The 21237-nt window shown below is 36.3% G+C and overlaps 1 protein-coding gene and 1 long non-coding RNA gene across 3 annotated transcripts in view; one reads left to right on the top strand and one right to left on the bottom strand.

Annotated features, from left to right (window-relative positions):
- Positions 1–21237, top strand: part of LOC102522921 (nucleolar protein 4) — a 79947-nt gene that overhangs the window by 32801 nt on the left and 25909 nt on the right. For both annotated transcript variants that reach the window (XM_032467232.1, XM_032467233.1), the window contains one exon: positions 15979–16159. In XM_032467232.1, coding sequence (XP_032323123.1) covers positions 15979–16159 — 181 coding nt within the window. The remainder of the gene's footprint in view (positions 1–15978; positions 16160–21237) is intronic.
- Positions 15141–18818, bottom strand: LOC116659552. Its single transcript, XR_004314911.1, has 2 exons — positions 18271–18818; positions 15141–16214 (listed from the first exon to the last, which is right to left on the bottom strand). It is a non-coding gene; the product is annotated as an uncharacterized LOC116659552 (long non-coding RNA).

The raw sequence follows: 21237 nt of genomic DNA, 5'->3' as shown, positions 1-21237 counted from the left end.
GTGAGCTACTTGAAACCAGCAGCCTTGCTTCACACAAAACATGAAAAGAAAATAGTTGGGCAGATTTTTTTTTTTACCCCCTTGGCATGAGTCTATCATGCCATGTTGGCTTTGAACTGAGTTCCCTGTTACTCCTGGTAAGTTCAGAGGGGAGATAAGCCCCTGGCTCCCCAAATAGGTAAACACATTATTTATGTTTATTCATAGCAAAGGTATGTTGAGTTTAAAAATGGGGCCAGAGTTTCTAAGCTAGAATTACAAGACATGTATAAAGCAAACAAAAAGTAAAATAAAAAGTCATTTAAATGAAGGATGCCTGCCAGTAAGCATCCTGAAAGCTCACAGCTCCTAAAATGTTTTAAAGTAGTGGAGAGACTGAGAGAGTCGAGAAAGGAAAAGGTAGCCTTTGGTAAGCAATCCCAAAAAGGCACGCAGCTTAGAACGAGGTCCTATTTTTTATTTTGTCTTTGTTTTATTTTTTTTTTTAATTGAAGTATAGTCAGTCTACAACATTGTGTCAGTTTCTGGTGTACAGCATAATCATTCAGTCATACATGAACATACATATACTCATCTTCATATTCTTTTTCATTATAGGTCACTACAAGATATTGAATGTAGTTCCCTGTGCTATACAGTATAAACTTACTGTTTATTTTATATATAGTAGTTAGTATCTGCAAATCTCAAACTCCCATTTTATTCCTTCTCACCCTTTTCCCCGGTAACCATGAGTTTGTTTTCTATGCCTATGAGTCTGTTTCTGTTTTGTAAATAAGTTCATTTTAAGTTTAATAAGTTCATAACACATAAGTGATATGATATTTGTTTTTCTCTGTCTTATATACTTCACCTAATATGATAATCTCTAGGTCCATCTAAGTTGCTGCAAATAGCATCCATTCTTTTTTATGGCTGAGTAGTATTCCACTGTGTGTGTATATGTATGTGTATATGTGTACACACACACATACATACATACATACACACACACACACACACACATACCCACACACACCCACACACACCCACAACTTCTTTATCCAGTCATCTGTTGATGGACATTTAGGTTGCTTCCATGTCTTGGCTATTGTAAATAGTGCTACTGCGAACATTGGGGTGCATGTATGGCTTTTAATTAGAGTTCTGTCTTGATATATGCCCAGGAGTGGGACTGCTTGGTCATATGGTAACTCTAGTTTTTTGAAGTCCTCATTTTTAAATTAGCCTGCTGTAGAACTGAAGACGATTGTATTGGGTTTTTTGGCGGTGTTAAATATTCTACCTAAACAGCACTTGACAGTAGTCAAAGAGCTTTACAAAGATGAATATAACCCTACTTAGATGGATTCTGCAGGGCACATAGAACTGTGCGCCTTTGTCCACCTAAGCACACCAGGATGAAAAGGCTGGAGGGCAGAGCCCAGCGTCTGACTGCAGCTCTGGGTGAGCCACCGGTGGGTGCTGGGTTGTTCATACCTGCTGTTCGCCAATTCACACACGGGACTGTATCCCCTCATTCCTTTGCACAGGCCCACAAAAGACACAGAAGGAGGAAAGAAAGTTGTAGTTCACTGGCATAATTTGGGCTCCTGGAAATTAAAAACTCTTCGTCACCTTGCTGATTTTGTACTGAAATGAAAAAAAACTGTTTATCAGTAAATCCAGCCTCCTGCACAGTGCCTGGGTTAAAACAAACAGAGCAAATCCCATCAAAGAGACGTTTTGAAGTGAAGATAAGGCTGAATTCCTGGAGAAATACCCCTGTGCGGTTCCATTATTTTTCACTTTGCATAATTATCTATTTTATATTTAGGGTAAAAACACCCCTTCCTTAAAAAATTGAATGGTGTTTATACTTGAAGCTGATGTTTAAGGCAGTTGGCAAATTTTCAAAGATTAAAAAACAAGTTTGAATTTTTGCCTATAAACATCTGAAGACATACCTAAAAATAGATACATTTAGCAATAGGCGTGCAAAAAAAAAATCTTACTATTTAACATCCATTATAGCAAGTATTTTTTTATTAGGTAAACAGATGTGAAAACAGAATATTTCTTATTTGAAAAATTTCTCAATTCTATCATCACCTTAATTGCCATTAAAATAAGCTTCGGGTATTAAAATGATATAGCTAGCCATCTTTCTTTCCTGCCTTTTGTGTCTTAATTGCCTAACAAAATTAACTTATCCTGTGGAGCACGGGGTGGGTAAGAGCTGCTTTGGAGACCAGTTTCCCTCTACCCATCCAGCCACCTATAAACGAGTTCCCAGCAGTGTTTGCTAGGGTAAGCTGGTAACGATAATTTCCTGATGCACAAACAGATGATCATCACTTTTTGTCTTCCCCAGTTAAACACGTCCGGTTCCTCTGACTTCATTACAAAGCGGTGAGATTTCCTAGCACCCTGCTTTTCCTACCTGGACGGTGTTCAGCTTCTTGGCTCGTAGCAGGGCTCCCAGGAAGCCTTGACTTGCTCAGCCCAGCAAGTCAGTGAAGTCTGCAAACCACACGTACATCTCAGTTCCTAGACTGACCACTGTGTGAGCTTGGATAAGCCCCTTAGCAACCTGCGTGCCTCTGTCTTTTCAATCTAAAAAATGAGAGTTTAATAATATCTTATTCATTGGGATGCGTGGATCAAGATAATATGATGGTCAACTAGGACAGTGCCTGGAATATAATAAATGCCTAATAAATATTACCTGATAATATAATATTTCTCTCTTTTTTGAGTTAGCATCATTCCTTATTCAAGGAATTATTGAATGCCGGAAGCTCAGTATTCTAAGCATTATGCACTTTCATTAATGCAGCCTACAATGGCATTAAGTATTTTTGTCTAATTCATCTATACGTTAGGTCTCCTATTATGCATTCCTAATATTAATTGTTCTCTGTTGTTACTTAAGTCCATCATAATTAATTCTGAAGCGTTACCTGTTTCCCGTGCTAACAAAACTTAAGTTCACTAGAAGCAGACATCCTGTCTGTATCGTCCACTGTAACTGCAGTGTCTTGCAGACTGTATGTGCTCAGTAAATATTTTAATCAATGTTTTACTTAATTAAAACTGTCCACTTTTGCAGAGGTGCTCATGTTCTGACACTTCTTCCTCACGTTGTGTGTATAGGTAATGCTTTAGATTTAAGTGTAAGGCTACACTTGTAAGCCTGTTAAATTCATCTTATAAAATATTAGCCTGGAATGAAGTTGTTCAAATCCTGTTGCTGTTGACTTTGCGCACTGTTTAGCATTCCCCTTCCTTCTTTACATCCTGTTTCTTGTTATTACCCAGATTATTCAGTATTTTATCAGTGTACTTACTTGTCTCAATTTAAATATTGAACAGCATTGGGCTTAGGGCAAAACCCTGAGGCATGCCTTCTAAAGACCTTTCTTCTAGGCGCAGCTGCGTTCATCAGTCTGTGCGTGTGGTCCTTCTGTTGGACGTGAACCATCCTCGCGGTGCTGTCTTTCAGCAACTCTGCTTTATTTTATCATGTGCCTTGTTCTGTGTGTAGAAAATCCCTGTAGATCCTGGAAGGTCTGAGAAGTGAGGGCACCAGGTGTTACAGAAAGTGGAATTGCATGAATATGAAAATAAGAGAACTGGTTCCGTGTACCTGAGAAGTTATTAGGCCCGCCAGGTCTCCTCCCCATTGTGTATTACCAGGGGACCTCTTTTTCTCCCCACCCAAGTAGGAAATGAGAGATTTAGAGGCAAAGGCTCTAAACCCAGGGATATCAGGTATAGCAGCAAGAAAAATATACTGAAAATGGGCAAAATAAATTCTTCAACCCAGAGGTTACATATCTCCTCTGCAGGCCCTTTTCACTTTTTGGCTCCAAAAACAGAGACAGCCTAGTTCTTGTCTCTACTAAGGAGACTAGAATCCTCTCAAAATTTGAGGAACCAGAGAAGAGAAGAACTATAGATCCTGGCACTGAAATATCAGAAGCAAAACAAAAACCAGAACATTTTGAAATATAGTTCATATCCTCAGAGAGATTTTAAAAATAAAAGCTATTTCCTTAAAATGAGAAATGAATGCATGAGAAAGAGAAAACAAAATCAAACTCCTGGAATATAAATAATGCACAAGAGTGTCAAAAACGTTTTAAGAATTGGAGGGCCATTTGGGAAATTACTCAGAAACTTAAAAAAAAAAAAAAAAGACGAAGAAAGGAAAATGAAACAAAGGTTTTTTTAAAGGATCAATTTAGGAGAAAGAACATCTGACTAATGAGAGTTATAGGAAGAGAAAATAGGAAGACATTATCAAAAATATTGATATATTTTTGGTGAAATATAGGGTGAAAGAACCCATAAAGTTATCAGGAACAGCAAATGCAAAGAAAGACCTATGTCAATCACATTATCATGAAAGTTCCAGAACACATGGGATAAAGAAAAGATTTTAAACATTCCAGGGAGGGGGAAAAAAAAAAAAGTCACGTATAAAGAATCAAAGAGCCAAAGGACATGAACCAGCAAAAACCATCCTCAACACCAAAAAAATTTGAGAGCAAAACCTGCAAAATTCTAAGGAAAATTCTGTATCCAGCCAGATGATCACTCTAGCATGAGGGTAAAGAGAATTTAAAATAATTTTCTGGAATATATCTTCCTCATAGCCTTTCTCAGAAGGTTACTGGAGACTATTCTCCTCCAAAACAAGAACATAAGCCAAGGAAGAAGTTTCTGACTCCACTAAGAGGTCAAAGGAAGAGAGGTAGATGGAAAAAGAGGGCAACACTGGGTAGCAAGCCTAGAGAATGCTCTTTCCAGGTTGGAATAAAAGGATAGAGTTCCAGGAGAGCAGGTCCCCTGTTGGATCTGATGATGATGGAAACCATTCCAAGGGGTTTCGTATGTCTTAGAGAATTTGAAGAAAACTAGTGATAGTGGCTGGGAATCCTAGCCAATCTGAAATAGTGTCCTGGAATACAAACATCACACACAGAAAAAGAGTTTTAATATTGAGGCAATAAAATTTTAGATAAGAAAGTGTACTCATGGTTCATTGCTTGGCTCAAGAGTGAACAGCGCTGTGTGATTCTGGGTCTCAGCGGGTAAGAGGTAACAGAAGAGTAATTGAAGACGGTTTAATAAAGGGACTGTTTACATGGGTGTGAGATGGGCTAAGGACATCAGGAAGAGACGGTGACGCACCCTAGGACTAGCAAGTGAGAAAAGCCTAGGGGAGCGATGGAAGGGAGCTGTTAGCACAGCCAGATAGGAACTGAAGCCCTGGACGAGGGGCTGTCTGATGGGACCCGGGAGCACAGCTGCTATCAGACCATGGCACGGCAGGAAAGGGTTAAATACCTTTTAACCCTTTTCACTGGGGGATAAATACCCTGACACTTTCCTCTCTAAACTCCAGTCGGGGCTTCCTGTTGATGAAACCCTAGCAGCCAGAGAGCAGGTGAGCCCAGCTGATTAAGTTCATGGTGGTTTTACACCCAGGAAGCAACAGTAGACAGTACATCTAGAGGAAGAAATTGAGACTGTTCAGCGTAGCAGCAAAAACTGAGTCGTTACGATTTCTTGTTGTAGGGCAAGTTATGTGAATGCCTACATGAGCTAATTTAACCAAACCCGGGGGATCATAGGCAGAGACCTTTGGATATGAAAACATTTCATATCAAGCGTAGAATGGAATTCAGTGCAGTGTTCACACGCATGCATGCATGTGTGCACGCACACACACACTCTTCCCCTGTATCTTTACATGACTGCCTCTTCTTTATCATTCTGGGTTTTTTGGCTAATTGGCTTATGCATTTTTCTCAGAAAGACTTTCCCTCTTGAACACCCAAGCATTCTTTCATATCACTCTATTTTATTTCACTTTTAGTGGTTATCACTGTCTGAACTTATTATAACTTACATTTTTTATTTCTTCCTCTTGTCTAGTCTCTCCCCTGGCTCATCTCATACCTCTGTAGGTCCCTTGAGGGCAGGAATGTGGTGATCTATCTCTAGTACCTCACTGAATGTGTAGCCTAGCAAATAGGAAGGATTCAATAGAACATCATTTAAATAATTCACTAATAAATAAAATCGGCTGTATAAGACTTTGTCTTGGATTGTACAGATGAGATAATAAAGGAACCTGTTGAATACAGCACAAGTCTCTAACTCAGGAGCCTGGTTAGATAGTTGAAGGTGTCATTCATCAAAATCAAGAATTCAGGAGGCAGAGCAAATTACGGCTGGAGAAGTAAGAGTGGGAGAAGATAAAGTGTACAATTTTGAAGTACATACGGAGTGGGATGCACCTGTGGCGTGGGCAGGAATTCATGTCCAGTAGATAGTTGACAATGTGGACCTGGGAAAAGGTCTTAATTACAGATTTAGATTTAGAGGTCTTTGGTGTAACGGGGTAGAGGAAGTCATAAACAAGACGAAATCTTGCAGGGAAATTGGGCAGAGAAATTAGCAGGCTCCAGGAGAATAAAAATGGAAGGAAAAAAAAAAACTTAGTTATACTGTTCCTACCAACACGTATGATGGAGGAAGGTGAAATAATCCAGTATATTAAGATACTCTCTCTACTCTTCTAATACAAGTATATGCAAGAGCCTTAATGGCTTTACTTGCGGATTAGTTTTGAGAAGTTAGAGAACTGCGAAGAATTAATCTCTAAAAAATTTTACTTCTTGAATAACCAGTTAGTTTTTCATTATAATGGAAATAAAAGTATAAAGCTTTATATCTGATATTAGAAGAAATATGTCAACAATGGTATTTCTCTTTTTGCTGTATACCCTATACCCACAGTCAACATGGTAAATCAGAACATTATACATAACTAAGTTACAAACAGAAGTAGTCTTATTAAGGAGAAGAAAGTTAACAAAAAAAACCTATTTTACTTATGTATATACATAATACCAGCATGTAGCCAGATTTAAGTGCTGTGTTTTCTTTTTTTTTTAACATTTTTTATTGATTTATAATCATTTTACAATGTTGTGTCAAATTCCAGTGTTCAGCACAATTTTTCAGTCATTCATGGACATATACACACTCATTGTCACATTTTTTTTCTCTGTGAGTTATCATAACATTTTGTGTATATTTCCCTGTGCTATACAGTATAATCTTGTTTATCTGTGTTTTCAATTCACAGCTAGATTATTTATTTTTAGATCATTTCATGTTGTCTCATGTATGTTCCCTTTAAAATTTAATTTCACTTTCATATAAAAGCATTATCACTCAGTGATTCAGGCATCACCATTTTGATGGCTTTTCTAATTAGTTTGACTATTTCATAATTAATATACTTGAAATATCAAAATGGATGGGTAATTTTTACACCCAGTTTAAATTAAATTATAATAACCTGTAAGCTTTAATTCCAACGTGTAGGAATTCAGATCTCAATTATATGGCTCCTTCAAGATACACAATTCAGATGGAATTATGTTTACTATCTGAGTGAACATAATGTTCATCAAAAGTAGCTGTGAAGGAATCCATTATGTAGAGTGACATTCGGAAGGGACTGTTCTTTGTTCTGCTCACTCAGCCATGCTGGTGCACCTGCTTCTAATTTTGAAACCATCTATGATTACCTCCCAGCATCAGTGTTGAAATAGCATCATTAGTCAACTTTTTCTACTTGCTCAAAAAGAAATATGAAAAGATGAAAATTGCCATGGCCACATTTTTTTTTTTTTTTACTTTCACTGTATTTTTCAAATCTATTTCGCAGTGAGCCTAACCTAATTTTTGTAAAAACTCCCAGAACCTTAGAAGATCTGGGGTAACTGACAGCTGGAATATATAAAGAGTATCTGAGAGGTCACTTTTAAAGTACTCGCCCCGAGTTTTGTCAATGTATGTTTATGTAGCCATTTGGGACAATGTATTCAACCACAGTTTTGACATAAATTGTAGCCTAATCTTGTATTTTGGGAAAGCTGATACCTGCAGAAATGAAAAGAAAGTCAGTTCGTGTCTCAGTTTCTCTTTTAAAGTGGCATGAATTATTTTTATTTAATTCGAACTAAAATGTTAAGAGTCAGAAACAGCGTTGAAACTTGAGTTTACGTTAGCATTAAACAATAGCATGTACATATTATTTTACATGAATAAAATAAAATTTAAAATGTAGATTTATTATCAGACTAGAATTAATCTACCAGAAACTAATTAACTCCATTTATAAATCCCCTTTATTTATCAGATTTGATCATATTATGGATAAAATAATGCACCTTTCCAAGCTGCCCAGCGTCACCCTCTAGATAGCCATCATTGGCCTTAATCTTCTGACATCACCAGGTTCATAGGATTCTGATGTAGTAGCTAATGGTTAAAAGATATTAAAAAAAAAAAATTCGTCTCCATCCATTGTACTTCTCAAAGTTTAATACTAAAAATATTTGTTATGAAGTTGTATTACAACTGTAATAATTATTTGTTCTCAATTTTTATTTCAGTGGTAATAGTTTTATAGCTAAAGATTCTAACATAGCTATCATGTTTAGATTCTTGCTTTGGGGAAATTTCTAATTGTTAGAATAATTGTTTTGTCATTCTTAGACTTACCATCTTCAGTAGGCTATTTGGTTCAAAGTCTTTTGATCTATAGCAATCTGAGCAGTAAAGATATATACATACATATATACACTCACACACACAATTGAAGCATGTTCTCTTCTAGGATGTCTTTTACTATTTGCTTTTCTTGCATTTTTTTTACAAAGATAATTGTATACAGTAGAAGAGATACAAGAATTTCAAATAAATAGGCCCTATTTCTTCTGTTTGAGGGTGTCTAGGGGATAGATTAGAGATTTAGGGAGAAAAATATTTTGTTAATCTGGAATTTAGGTTAATAAGACTGGGTTAAATGAAAACACCATCTTTTTTTCCTCCTTACTTTTGATGAAAGCCATAAATAAGCCCTCTTAATCTTCATAAAACTTTTTGATTTCACACAAAAAGTTAAAAAAAAAAGTACTAAAAAACTTTAAAGAAAAATTTAATTCCTTATTCAACATTAGATACATCTGTGAAAATTTTGGAAATAAAAATTGAATGACCAACCATCATCAGAGAACATAACACATACAGTAGTTGTAGGTGAGAAATGTTCTATATACTGGTGCATCTGTAGGGCGATTTAGGTGAATATCAGAGTATAACCCTGGTAAGATTTATTTTGTTCAGTTTAAGCGATGACCAGAATAGAGCATGTGTGAGAGGGAGTGACAGGAGATGTGACAGACAAGATTGTTCTCAAACTCTGAAGAACTCTGGATGCCAGGAACTTTGAGTTTTGTTCTCCAGGAAACAAGGAACTCAGAAGCTTTCAAAGAGAAGTCAACATGATGAGTGATACACTCGAGAAGATGTGGACAAGATGTGAAGGGGGAAGCACTGGTCAGGAGGTTATCACAACAGCCCAGAGGAGAGATTTTGGGGCTCTGAATAATGTACCAGCAGTGAGCGTTTCTCAGCTGCCAAGAGGGGTTGTTTCCAAGATGGAGGTGAGAAGGCTTGGGTCTCGTCTGACTGAGGGAAGCCTGTGTAAGAGAAGAAAGAAATCTTGGCAGGATGCAGTAATTAGAACAAGAAATACTGGCGATAGAGTGGGTGTTGTTTTGATTTTTAATCAAAAAATTTTGTAAGGGGTGTCTGGAGGAAAGAGAAAATAAATTTCAAAGCATTAAGTTGATATAACTGAATAATTGGAAATTCAGGCCTGAACCTCAGAGGAAAGGCAAAAACTGGAAGTGTGAATTTGAGAGTGATGGTTACACAGATAATATCAGAAATGCCTGCCAGAGGCTCACCAGAGTATTGCAACTGTGTAAAAGAGAACATTGTGTTAAAAGGGATTAAGAAAAAAATGATTTAAGGAAGTCTTTTTTAAATCAGTAGAGCCCAACCACAAATAAAGGGATTGTGTCAAAGATACTTTGAGTTGTTCTAAATGGAGAATTTTAAAACTAAAAACTCAGGAGAAACAAAAAATATTATGATTAGAAGAAAATCTTTCTTACTCTTAAATACGTTAAATATATTAAAATTAAAATTAAATATATTATTTTTACTATGTTAAAAATAAATTAAAATATATTAAAATTGGTATAAAAGATACCAATTTGGTACTTTAAAATTGAAACATTTTTCTGAGATAAAAAAACTATGATACATACATAAAATCAACAACCAAAAAATTCGTATCTGCTAGCAGATTTCAGAATCTCAAAGGAACATTACTTCTAAATTTTCATTTTGGTCATGTTAACAAAGAAATTCAACATTGAGTTTTAGAAATAAGACATTCATTTTTTAAATTTAGTTTTTTTTGAACAGCTACTCAGTAACAGTGCAACATTTAAGACTGCAATTTAAAAGTGCTAAGTCTCTACTTTTATTTTTAATAATAAAAACACTGAAATAACAAATTCATAACAAAAAGTATAAAATAAAAGAAAAATAATAAAATGATATAAAAGTTATGACCAAGAGGAAGAATTTTAGAGCAGATGACTGGGTACTGGGTTACTTCTTGCCAGCCATGTATCCATACCTATCAAATCGAGGACCATATTTATTTTGTATTTTTCTTTAAGCCAATAGTTCTCAAACTTTTATTGTTTATAAAATCATGTCAGTATGTGCGTTTGTGTAAATATTGCTACAAAGAGAGTTTGTTACCATAATAACCTGTTCTGCGAAGAGTTTGATAAAGCTCTAGGGAAAAGCTATCCTACTGTGATTTGGGTTTCTCGAGTCAGAAACCAAATCTAGCTTCTCTTTTATTTTGGGCTACTTGGATTTAGTCAAAACATGTCTTTCCTGATTATCTTTCTTGTGGCTTTGGGAGCATCTTTGCAAAGAGCAATCTTCTGTCTTGGCATCTTAATCACTGGCGTGGCCAACAAGTGGACACTGTATGGATGCTCCTAACTATGTGAAAGAATTTACTCCCTGAGTGTTATCGTATGTGTGAGTGTGTGTGTGTGTGTGTGTGTGTGTGTGTGTGTGTGTGTGTGCGCGCGTGCGCGCGTGCTTTGATAGCATAGTAAATCACTTCTCATCATTCCAAATAGTAAAACGCATTTACTTTAAGTACAGACTTTTTCCTCTTAGCAGGAAAGCAGTTTAAATTGGAGCTCTGGGTTCTCTCCAATCTTTTATGAATTTCCCTGGAAACTCTTAGCAATGTACTTAGTTCTGGAACACTGCTATCAAATGGAAGAAGAGAAGCTTTTAGAAGGGAGAGATGTTTTCCCGCAGTTTATATGAGAAATAAATTATATTCCCTTACTTCATCTATACTTAGAGAGCAAAGGAGAAGTTTAGAGCAGTAACTTAAGTAAAAATGCTCCTATCATATAGACGTCAAAGAACATGTAAAGATAGAAGTTTAGTAACAGTCTTCAGAAAGCTTAGGCAAACTGATGCCTGAATTATCCACGTGTTTAATATTTTGCAGTGATAAGCTTGTTTGAGGTCTAAGTAAGTTTTTCTTAACCTTAAAAAGGTGCATCACTGGTACCCTGACCACCTCAATGATGACCAAAAAATGTAATTCCATATTGACACAGCAATGCCTTGAAAATGCCAATTGCTATAACCATGTAAGGTAAATAGAAGAAAGATGCCTGGATTGTGGAATCTAGCAGAAAGTTTTACTGGAGTTTTCTAATAATCTTTATAGACAGAGAAAAGTTAATGAAAATAATACAGCATATTTAACAGCTGGTGGAGAATATAAAGTCCAAGAAAAAGTGGACTTCTTGGGCGATGTAAAGGCAATGTTTTTTTGAAACCTACTGTCAAACAGCTGAGTGGAATTAATCAAATTTTATTTTTAAAAAAATGTCTATGTCAGGTACCTGAGTAAAGAATTCCTTAGACATATGAAATGAGTTAGGAACTCAGTCTGTATGGTCCAAGTACCAGATTAGTGCTCAGCAAAGTCAAGTTTGTCCCTGCCGAGTCTTTATGGACAGAGGACAAAGGAGTATAAACCAATATGAAATAGTGTGTCAATGGAAGGGTCATGAGTAGACAATATCTACTCTTCTGAATCCCTCCCAGTCTTGCCCTCTATCTGTAAGTGATCCCCTATTCTAAGCCCAATGTTTTGGTAAATATGAAATGTTTACTTATATACAAAAAGGAGATATCTATTGATAAGGCCGTAGGCTAATTATAGAAGTCCCCATAACTGTTTCTTTAATCTGTTGTATATTTTTAACCAAAGAAACCTGGATCGAAATGAGTCTGCATAACTTATTGCAATGCTGGTGGTCATTCCGTCCTACTCATGTGATCTTTTTTTGCAGACTTTTAAAAAAAACTTTGAAATACACTTATAAAAGGTAAGATAGGATTTTTTTCTAGTTTTTGATGAATAAAATTTATTTCATGCCTATGCAGCCCTTCTGTAGCATATAAATATTATCCTCTTTTGAAAATAATCTTCATAGCAACCCAGGGGGTAGACTGTCAGCTTTGAGAACTTTGGGAACTAATGATGATTAAAAGTTGCTTGCAGAGATAAAATGTGACTCCAGGGGATGTTTATTTTTTATGTTATTAAAATCTATGCTTCTTTGAAACTAATAATAGTCATCACTCACAAGAAAAACATGAATTAACTTTATATTAAACTTTGCCCCAAATACGCTGCAGAACAGATTTTATTGGGATTTTTCACATGTTGTATTTCTCAACCTATAGTGGACTGCCAAAACATTAATAATGCAAGTCAGTGTTTGAATACAGATGACTCCCCACGAGTCATTTTGATTATTAATGGAATTAATTATCTGCCTGCTCAGTGCAGTTACTGTGGTTCGGAATTACAGTTAATAATGAAAAGACTGAGGCACACTTAAAAAATAGCGTGTTTAATAATACAAATTAATTCTATCATACAAAGAATCAAAGAGAAAATATTATGGGAACAATGCCTTCTCCCTTCTCCCTTTTCACTCATCATTAAGATACTTTTTCTGTGGGTATATTTTATTGTCATTTTCCAAACACAGAAAAAGAAACTGGTAGAGTATGACAAGACCCACCAATTTTCCGAAACTAGAAACTCAAATTTTATCTATCATGTTGTCTAAGTTGCTTTCAATCAGGAAACTGGGAAGTTACACCAGTGGTGGGAACTGTCTGAGGCTAGTCTCTGCCCAAGGACTTCAAAATTGCATTGAAGTAGAGAACAGTATGTATGCCTTCTTTCTGAGCTGAAGTGGCTACACGTCTTTACAAACCTTCACAGCCCAGCGGTTTTCATGATGCTTTAAATGTGGTGATTTTATGAGTGTAGCGTAGAGCAAAGCAGAGCTGCTCGTGTGGGTTCAGAGGAAGGACATCATGTGAATGCATATCTCTGTGCCCTTGCCCTCATAATCTCAAGAAGACTCTGAGGCATTTCCGCTAGAAGCCTTATAGTCCAACGGAGTAAATGGACTATTTTATAGGAAATAGAAGTTATATGTATTGAAAAAACCAACCCATGTAAATATCACAGATTCATCCATCCATCTTCCGATGAGCTCTACTTATTTAATAAGCTTAAGCTGAATGAATATTTAAAACATGTCTGCATTCTAGTACAGAAGAATGTATGTATGTATATTATAGTGCATATAACAATTTCTGTCCCCAGGCAGGGAGGAGATTGGCACTCCTAGCTGGGAGACAATGTCATTGCACCTTTATAGAAGACTTTCAGATACTGCTGCATGAGGTGTCGTCACCATTTTCCACTTGCCCTGTCATTGTAACAAGCCATGTAAATGACAGTTGGTTACAGATTCTAAAATTCTAGTCGTTGCTGTGTTTCTGTACCACTAATGTGGCTTTATTGAAAGTTCTTTTTTCACAGCAGCACTGGAATTCGTATGATCATTTATCTCAAAACTACCTATGACACAACTTCCAGCAACAAAAGATTCCCGGAAATATCATCTTCAATATCTTAGAGTATTTAAGCTCCTTTACTATGTATAATAAAATTTTCATCATGGTACCCCAAAACCAACAAACAGCACATGTATTGTTAGGTCTTTAGGTTAAGTCCCTATTACCAGTGGTAAATTTGGTGAAGGTCCCCATCTCCTTTTGTGGAGAACCACAGTCTAAAACCACCATCTTTGAGTACTTTCTATTAGCAGAGTAACTTCCAGAATTAAAAAAAAAAAAAATCTGAAACTTGCTGTCTTCCCAGTCTAAACAGTAGACCCAGTGATACCCACAAAATATGATTCTATCAAGGTCTTTTCTTTAGTGCAGTTTCTCCCAAGAAAAGTGTTATTCTAAAGTAATTTACCCACCCCACCAGGGATTTCTAAGATTTAAATGTTAAGAGGGAATTACAGTTGGACATTGATACACTGATTTAGGTCAGTACATTTTTTTTTTAAGGCAATGCTGGGAAAATTCTTATTTTCAGTTTGATTTACGTTGAGGAATTTTGCTGTTTATTTCATAATCTTATTAACCTGAAAATGAAAAGCGTATAGATCATGTGTCTAAGGTCTCCAGCTGAGTGTAATAATCAGAGTCAAAGAGATCAGTTATAGATGAAAAGACCAGAAGAACAAGAGCAAAATCACAAGTGCCTGGGTCTGATAGTGATGGCAGTGCTCTCTCTGCATGAAAGACTGGAGCGTCTGACCACAGCAATCCCACTGGTTCCATAGAGCAGACTTATTCCATGCTTCCTCATTGTCTAGTACTTGATGCCACAAAAAATACATTCCAAATTTTGTTTCCCTAAACCTGTACTCTAAATTTACACACTGTAAAATATTCTGATTATGAAAATAAAAACTCCTAAGAACTCAGTGGAAATCTGTTTCTAATTCCTTCTTATTAAAAAAGAGAAGAACAGATGAAGAATGCAGTAGGCAAGTGAAGTCATATATGTTGTATATATTTTAGATTTTATAAACTCCCAGCTGAAGGGAAATTCATTCAGTCTGTTTTCCTATGAGCAGATATACAATTTATTGTGATTTCAGTCACTTAACAATTTGACGTGGTGAGGTTTGGGAGCACCATTTGCACATACTAGCGCAAGTTAAGAAAAGCTGAAAAGCTTGGGTTCATTCAGGGCCGTATCAGGCGGTTGTGATTCATGTAATGGGCTTATTATGGAATCAACACACAATAAATTTTTCTATAGCCATAAAAAAAAAAAAGAGAGAGAAAGAGAACAGACTACCCAAAAAAAAAAAAATTCGAGAAGGCCAATCTTTGCAAAATTTTTTGCAAATTATTTCTCTTCATGTAATTTTTAAGCCTATTTAAAAATTTTTTTAATATAAAATTCACCCTCGCAGCAATTTCCAGTGTTGTCACCACATGCACCTTGCTGTGCCACAGATGCCCCCAAACCATGCCCCCTACCCTGAACGACTGAATCACCCAATGAACAACTCTTAACCCCTCCAGCCCGCTGCAACCACCATTCTGCTTTCAGTTTCTATCTGTTTGACTACTTAATCCACAATAAGTGGAATTATGCAACATTTGTCTTTTGTGATTGATTCATTTCACTTGGAGTTAGGTCCTCAAGGTTCATCCCTGTAGGCTGTGAGACGCTTTTCTTGTTTTCTTGAGGCTAAACAATATTGCCTTGTTATTTCTACACCACATTGTCTTTATTCATCTGTCAGCAGACATTTAGGTTACTGCCTTCTCTTGGCTACCATGAACAACTCTCTTCATGTAACTTGAAATTCAGCTGGAAATCGTAAGCTCCTCCGTCTCCAATCTGTCTCACATTGTAACTTTACTTTCCTTTTTTAGTGTTTAGCAAAGTTGTGGAAAATGTGCACACGCGCTGACTTAACGTTGGCTGTATTTTTTTTCCTTATTCAGTGCAGACGTGTAGATACCAATACAGTGATAATCCTGTTCAAGGTGAAACAACATGGCGGCTTGATGAGTAATGAAGTGCTGTTGTCGTTGCAGGACGAGGCTGCGCCAGCTGACAAACAGTGCAAACCAGAGGCGGCCCAGGGCACTTACTCAACCTCAGCTGCTTCAGGCTCGCAGGAGGTGTTGTACATCAACGGAAATGGGACCTACAGTTACCATAGTTACCGAGGGCTAGGAGGGGGACTGCTAAATCTGAATGATGCTTCTAGTAGTGGTGAGTATCACACATTATGTCTTTTGTGTTCACTGATTATATAAATTCTCTAAACCTGAGAGAATGAGATGAAGCAAGTGTTAAAAGCAAACATCAGTGCCAAGCTGCTAAAAACAAGACTATTTAGTATATTATGTCCATCTCCCTACAAGGACATCGTTCTGTTCTGTTGCTGTTTCTAAAAGTAGCAGCACTATTATGCAACTGAATGATGGCTGTTTTATACTCAAAAAATCTCAGCTAGGGAAATAGCTTTTTTTTTAATCAAATAGGGGTACATTCTTTCCTTGAAGCTATAATGTACTATTTGCAAAAAAATAATTGACATATTTTCTCAGTGTTTAAAGAGGTTTTTAATTTGAAAAACTTGAGGCACCAGGAACTTTACTGACTGGCTGAAACATACACAGTCATCAAACCTAAGAACATACACACTGAAACAACACACAGAAATAATGCGTGGATCTCCCCCCAGCAGCTTGTCAGTGACAGCGGCATGTCCACCAGCAGTGAGTGGGGCACTGAAGCCAGCTTGTGCTGGCTCATGCTTGGTAAATTTTTAGGAATTTCTTGAGCTTATATGTCACAATGAATTCCAAATGTGTACTATAATGCCATACATAGATTAGGAATAAAATACATGGGTGAATTTCTTCTACAACTGGGTTGTAGGAAAAACTCCTAAACTATACTTAAAATCCAGGGAAACATAAGTTTCAGTACACACACACACACACACACACACCCCTTTTGCATGATAAAAACATAAAGTAAAAATTAAATGACAATGTGAAAAATTATTAGCTATCTATATTACAAAGAGTTAATAGGCCAATACATGAAAGTCTTCTAAAAGGAAAAGAAATATTCAAAACTATATATTGAAAAAATAAGGCTAGAAATATGAACATACAATTGTCATAGAAAGCAATGCAAATGTCCCTTAAATACAGGGCAAGTCACTCAAACCCACCCACTCCTAATAAGAGACATGCAGTTTCTCTCTGCCAGATTAACAAAAATCTGTATAGTTACAGAATATTATTCCTTTGACAAGGCTGTGGGAGCAAGGAGTACTCTCACGCATTGCTTGTAGAAACACAAAAATTCAGAGTTAACTTGATGATCTCTAGCAAAATTAGATATATGATTACCATTTGACCCAGCAATTTCTTGAGGAATCTCTTGTTAGGAATTTATCTCAATGACACATTGGCAAAAACACAAAAGACATATGCACAGGGCTACTTGTTGCAATGTTATTATAAATGCAAAAAAAAATGTTACCAATAAAAATGTCCATCAAGAGATGGCTAGTTGATTCAATTATAGTGCATCCAAATAAGAGAGTAATTTGAAGCTATAAAAAGTAATGTAAAATGTCTTTACATACTCCAGGTATGCTAACATTTATTAAAGAAGGATATATATATAATTTTTTAAAAGTTGACAGAGAGACTGGAATGGGGGAGGAACACTATGAAGAAAGGAAGATAAGCCAGAATTCTCTGAGTTTACTTGGTTTTTATAGTTTGTTTTATAAATTGAACTTTGAAAAGTTTATATATTTACATAATTATGAAACAAACTGATTGTAAGAATCCCTAATATTGAAAGAAAAATTATGCAAACGAACTTTGTTTAATGAGTGGTTTTCATCGCTCTGTAGAGAGGAACTTTTCCAAGTGATCTCAAAAGTCGTAATTTGACTCCACAGCATGAAAGCTTATGATAAAACCTTAAACTATTTTCAGCAATCATATTATTATTTTGGAACTGTTGTCTGTGTATTATAGTTTAAAGCCAATTTGCAATTATGTTGGTGTCAGTGAAAGCTGGGAGTTTCAGCAGGGGGCAAAGTAGATACAGATGTGAAATCAGCAAGTTTACGCAAAAAACTCCACAATCTTGCATTTGAATTGGTGGTGTCACTGAGAGCTCAGTGTAGTTTTGTTTTAAAAGAAAAACCTATTTCCTATCTCTTTCTGCTGAAAATGCCTGGGAACAAAGACCAATTTGAAAATTCAAATTAGGTTTGATGGGCTTTTAATATATTGGAAGGGATTGCATTATTAGTATCAAATGAGTGTATCCTGGAGAAAATCACTTACCTTTGGAGTATCAGCAAAATGCTCTGAGTGTATTCAGGTGTATTTCTGCTGGCAGGCTGGGGGCTCTGTGGTCTGCCTTGAAAAGTCCTGTAAGAATAAGATCACTGAGCTTTAGTCTACATTACTTGCCCTCCAGCTCAAAAGAGCAGTGCTTCAAGTGGAAGAGAAAAAGAAAGCAGTTTATTTCAGAAAAAAAGATTAAGTTTCAAGTGTATATTCAGTTTTTCAAAAGCCAGCTAGCGAGCCTTCTCAGCTGTTTTCAACTCTTATTTTTATTTGAACAGCAAAGCAGCAGGAAAGAGCAAGTCCAAGACCAGAAAAGGAAAACATAAACAAAAGCTAAGCTTTCTTTTCGCTTTTAGGAAAGCTGGAAACTCGAACACTTCTTTTTCAGTATTTTACGTAAGAAGTAAGAACTGGTAGGTAGTTCAGAACTTAACCATCAAATCAAACAATTTGGGGGAAACAAAGTATATTCACTAAAGATTTGATTGACGTGAATTTTTGCTTTCTAGATTTGAAAAATCATTTACGAAGTTAATCCAACATTAACGCATAACAGTAACTACCACTCATTGAGTCAGGATGGTATTTCAGTGTTGTCTCCATTTAATCATTATGTCACCCATGAGATCTATTCTGCAGTTTGAGGGGAAAATTTATAAAACTAAACTTGCCCCCACTTGGAAAAATCATGCCTAGGTACCACTTTTTTTCTCCCCTAACACGACTGAAACCTATTCTGTGAGGCTCAGAGAGACTGAGTGACAACCCAAAGTCCCTCCTTAATAAAGGGCAGGGCCAGGGCTTGGACACGAGCATTCTGACATCAGAGGCCGCTTTGTAAACCACTGTGCGAACAACAGTCTGCGTAACGGGAAGCAAGGCCCTCACTGGTGAGGTAAGCTGGTGAGCACTCATCTACTTTCGGTCTCCAGAAACTCCTATTTTGGATATTTCATGTAAATGAATGAATCATACATGCGTGGTCTTTTGTGTCTGGCTTCTCTCACTTAGCATGACGTTTCCCAGGTTCGTCTAGGTTATGGTATGTATCAATACTTCACTTTTCTAATTGCCAAATGATGTTCTATTTTGTGGATGCGTCGTATTTTGTTGAGCAGTTCAACAGGTGTTTAACCTAACTCATGGGCACTTGTTTTTTTCCACTTTGGGGTTACTATGAATAATGCTGCTATAAACATTTATGTAAAAGCTTGTGCATATATGTGTTCTGAGGTACATACCTGGGAGTGGAACTGCTGGTTCACACATGTGGTAGCTCTGTGTTTTAACATTTTAAGGAAACAGCAGACGGAACATGGGCTGTTTTTCAGTCATTTAAAGTTTCTCTCAACAAGTGTAGTAGTACTGACAATACAAATTTTGCACTTCTTTTGTTAATTTTTTTGCTAAATATTTCCCTTTGTGATGCGACTGTGGGTGGAATGCTTTCCTTAAGACATCATTCTATGTTTTTCTATTTTTGGGCATAGTTTGGGAAGTAGTGATATTAATTCTTTAAGTGTTTGGTAGAACTCAGGAGTAATGCTATCTGTGCCTGGGGTTTTCTGGGAGGTTTTGATTCCTAAATCGATCTCTTTACTTGTTAGAGATCTACTTACATTGTCTATTTCTTCCTGAGTCAGGTAGTTTGTGTAGTTCAAGGAATTTGTCCATTCAATTGAAGTATCTAATCTGTTGACACAAGTGTTCATAGTACTCCCTCATAATCCTTTTTATTTTTGTAAGGTCAGGAGTGATGCCCTGCTGTCATTTCTGATTCTGGTTGAGTGTTCTCTTTCCTCTTGGTGATTCTAGGGAAAGCTTTGTCAGTTTTCTTATCATTTCAAAGAGCAAGCATTTGGTTTCATTGATTTTACTGATTGCTTTTGTAGTCTCTCTTTCATTGATTTCTACGCCCGTATGTGTTACTTCCTTCATTTGGCTGACATTGAGTTTGGTTTGCTCTTACTTTCTAAGGCCTTAACCTGAGAACTTCTGACATATATCTGCAGTCTTTTTTTCCTCTTTGTATACAGACAATTACAACTATAAATTTCCTTCTATGCACTGTCTTATCTGCATCATTAAGTTTTGGTATGTTGTGCCTTTACTTTCATTCACCTCAAAGCATTTTCTGATTTCCTGTATTCTTTCTTCTTTGACCCATCAGTTATTTAGGAATGTTGTTTAATTGCCATGTATTTGTGAATTTCCCACCTTTCTTTCTGTCAATGGCTTTGTATAATTTCAGTCCTTTCAAGTTTATTGAAGCTTGTTATACGGCCCAGATCATGGTCTATCCTGGAGAATGTTCCATGTGTACCCAAGAAGAATGTGCATTCTGCCATTGGTAGTGGGGTATTTTGTAAATGTGTTTTAGGCCTAGTTGGTTTATAGTGTTGTTCAAGTCTTCTGAATTCCAGTTGATCATCTGCCTAGTTTTTATATCCATTAGTGAAAGAGGGGTATTGAGGTCTACAGCTACTGTTGTTGAATCATTTATTCTTGCCTTCAATTCTGACAGTTCTGTTTCATTTATTTTGGCACTCTGTCATTAGGTACATATATTGTTTATATTGATATATCTTCATGACAGATTGATGGTTTTATCATTGTAAAATATCCCTCTTTACATCCAGAGACTCTTTTAAGAGTCTCTTTTGCCTAATATTAAGTATTTATGTAATATCAAGAAAAGACAGTGGTAACTTAGATTATCGTGGTGATACTAGAAAAGAAGGGAGGTGGGCAAAGCTTTGGACATGGAAGTGACATATAGAAGAATATAGAACAGATGTTTACCTCTACTCAAATACAACCAAAATCATTTATCTTTGCTCCGTAAAGGGTTGAGTTATTTTAGGAGCCTATTGCCAAGTGAAAAGGTGGGGCTTCTTATTTAAGAATTTCAAGATGGTGAGAACAGAGCATTAAACAAAGCATGGGACACTTCTGAGTAGA

This window comes from Camelus ferus, chromosome 24 (genome assembly GCF_009834535.1).
Source record: "Camelus ferus isolate YT-003-E chromosome 24, BCGSAC_Cfer_1.0, whole genome shotgun sequence".
In the NCBI taxonomy this organism is placed as follows: Eukaryota; Metazoa; Chordata; class Mammalia; order Artiodactyla; family Camelidae; genus Camelus; species Camelus ferus.
This window is presented reverse-complemented; position numbering and strand designations above follow the sequence as displayed.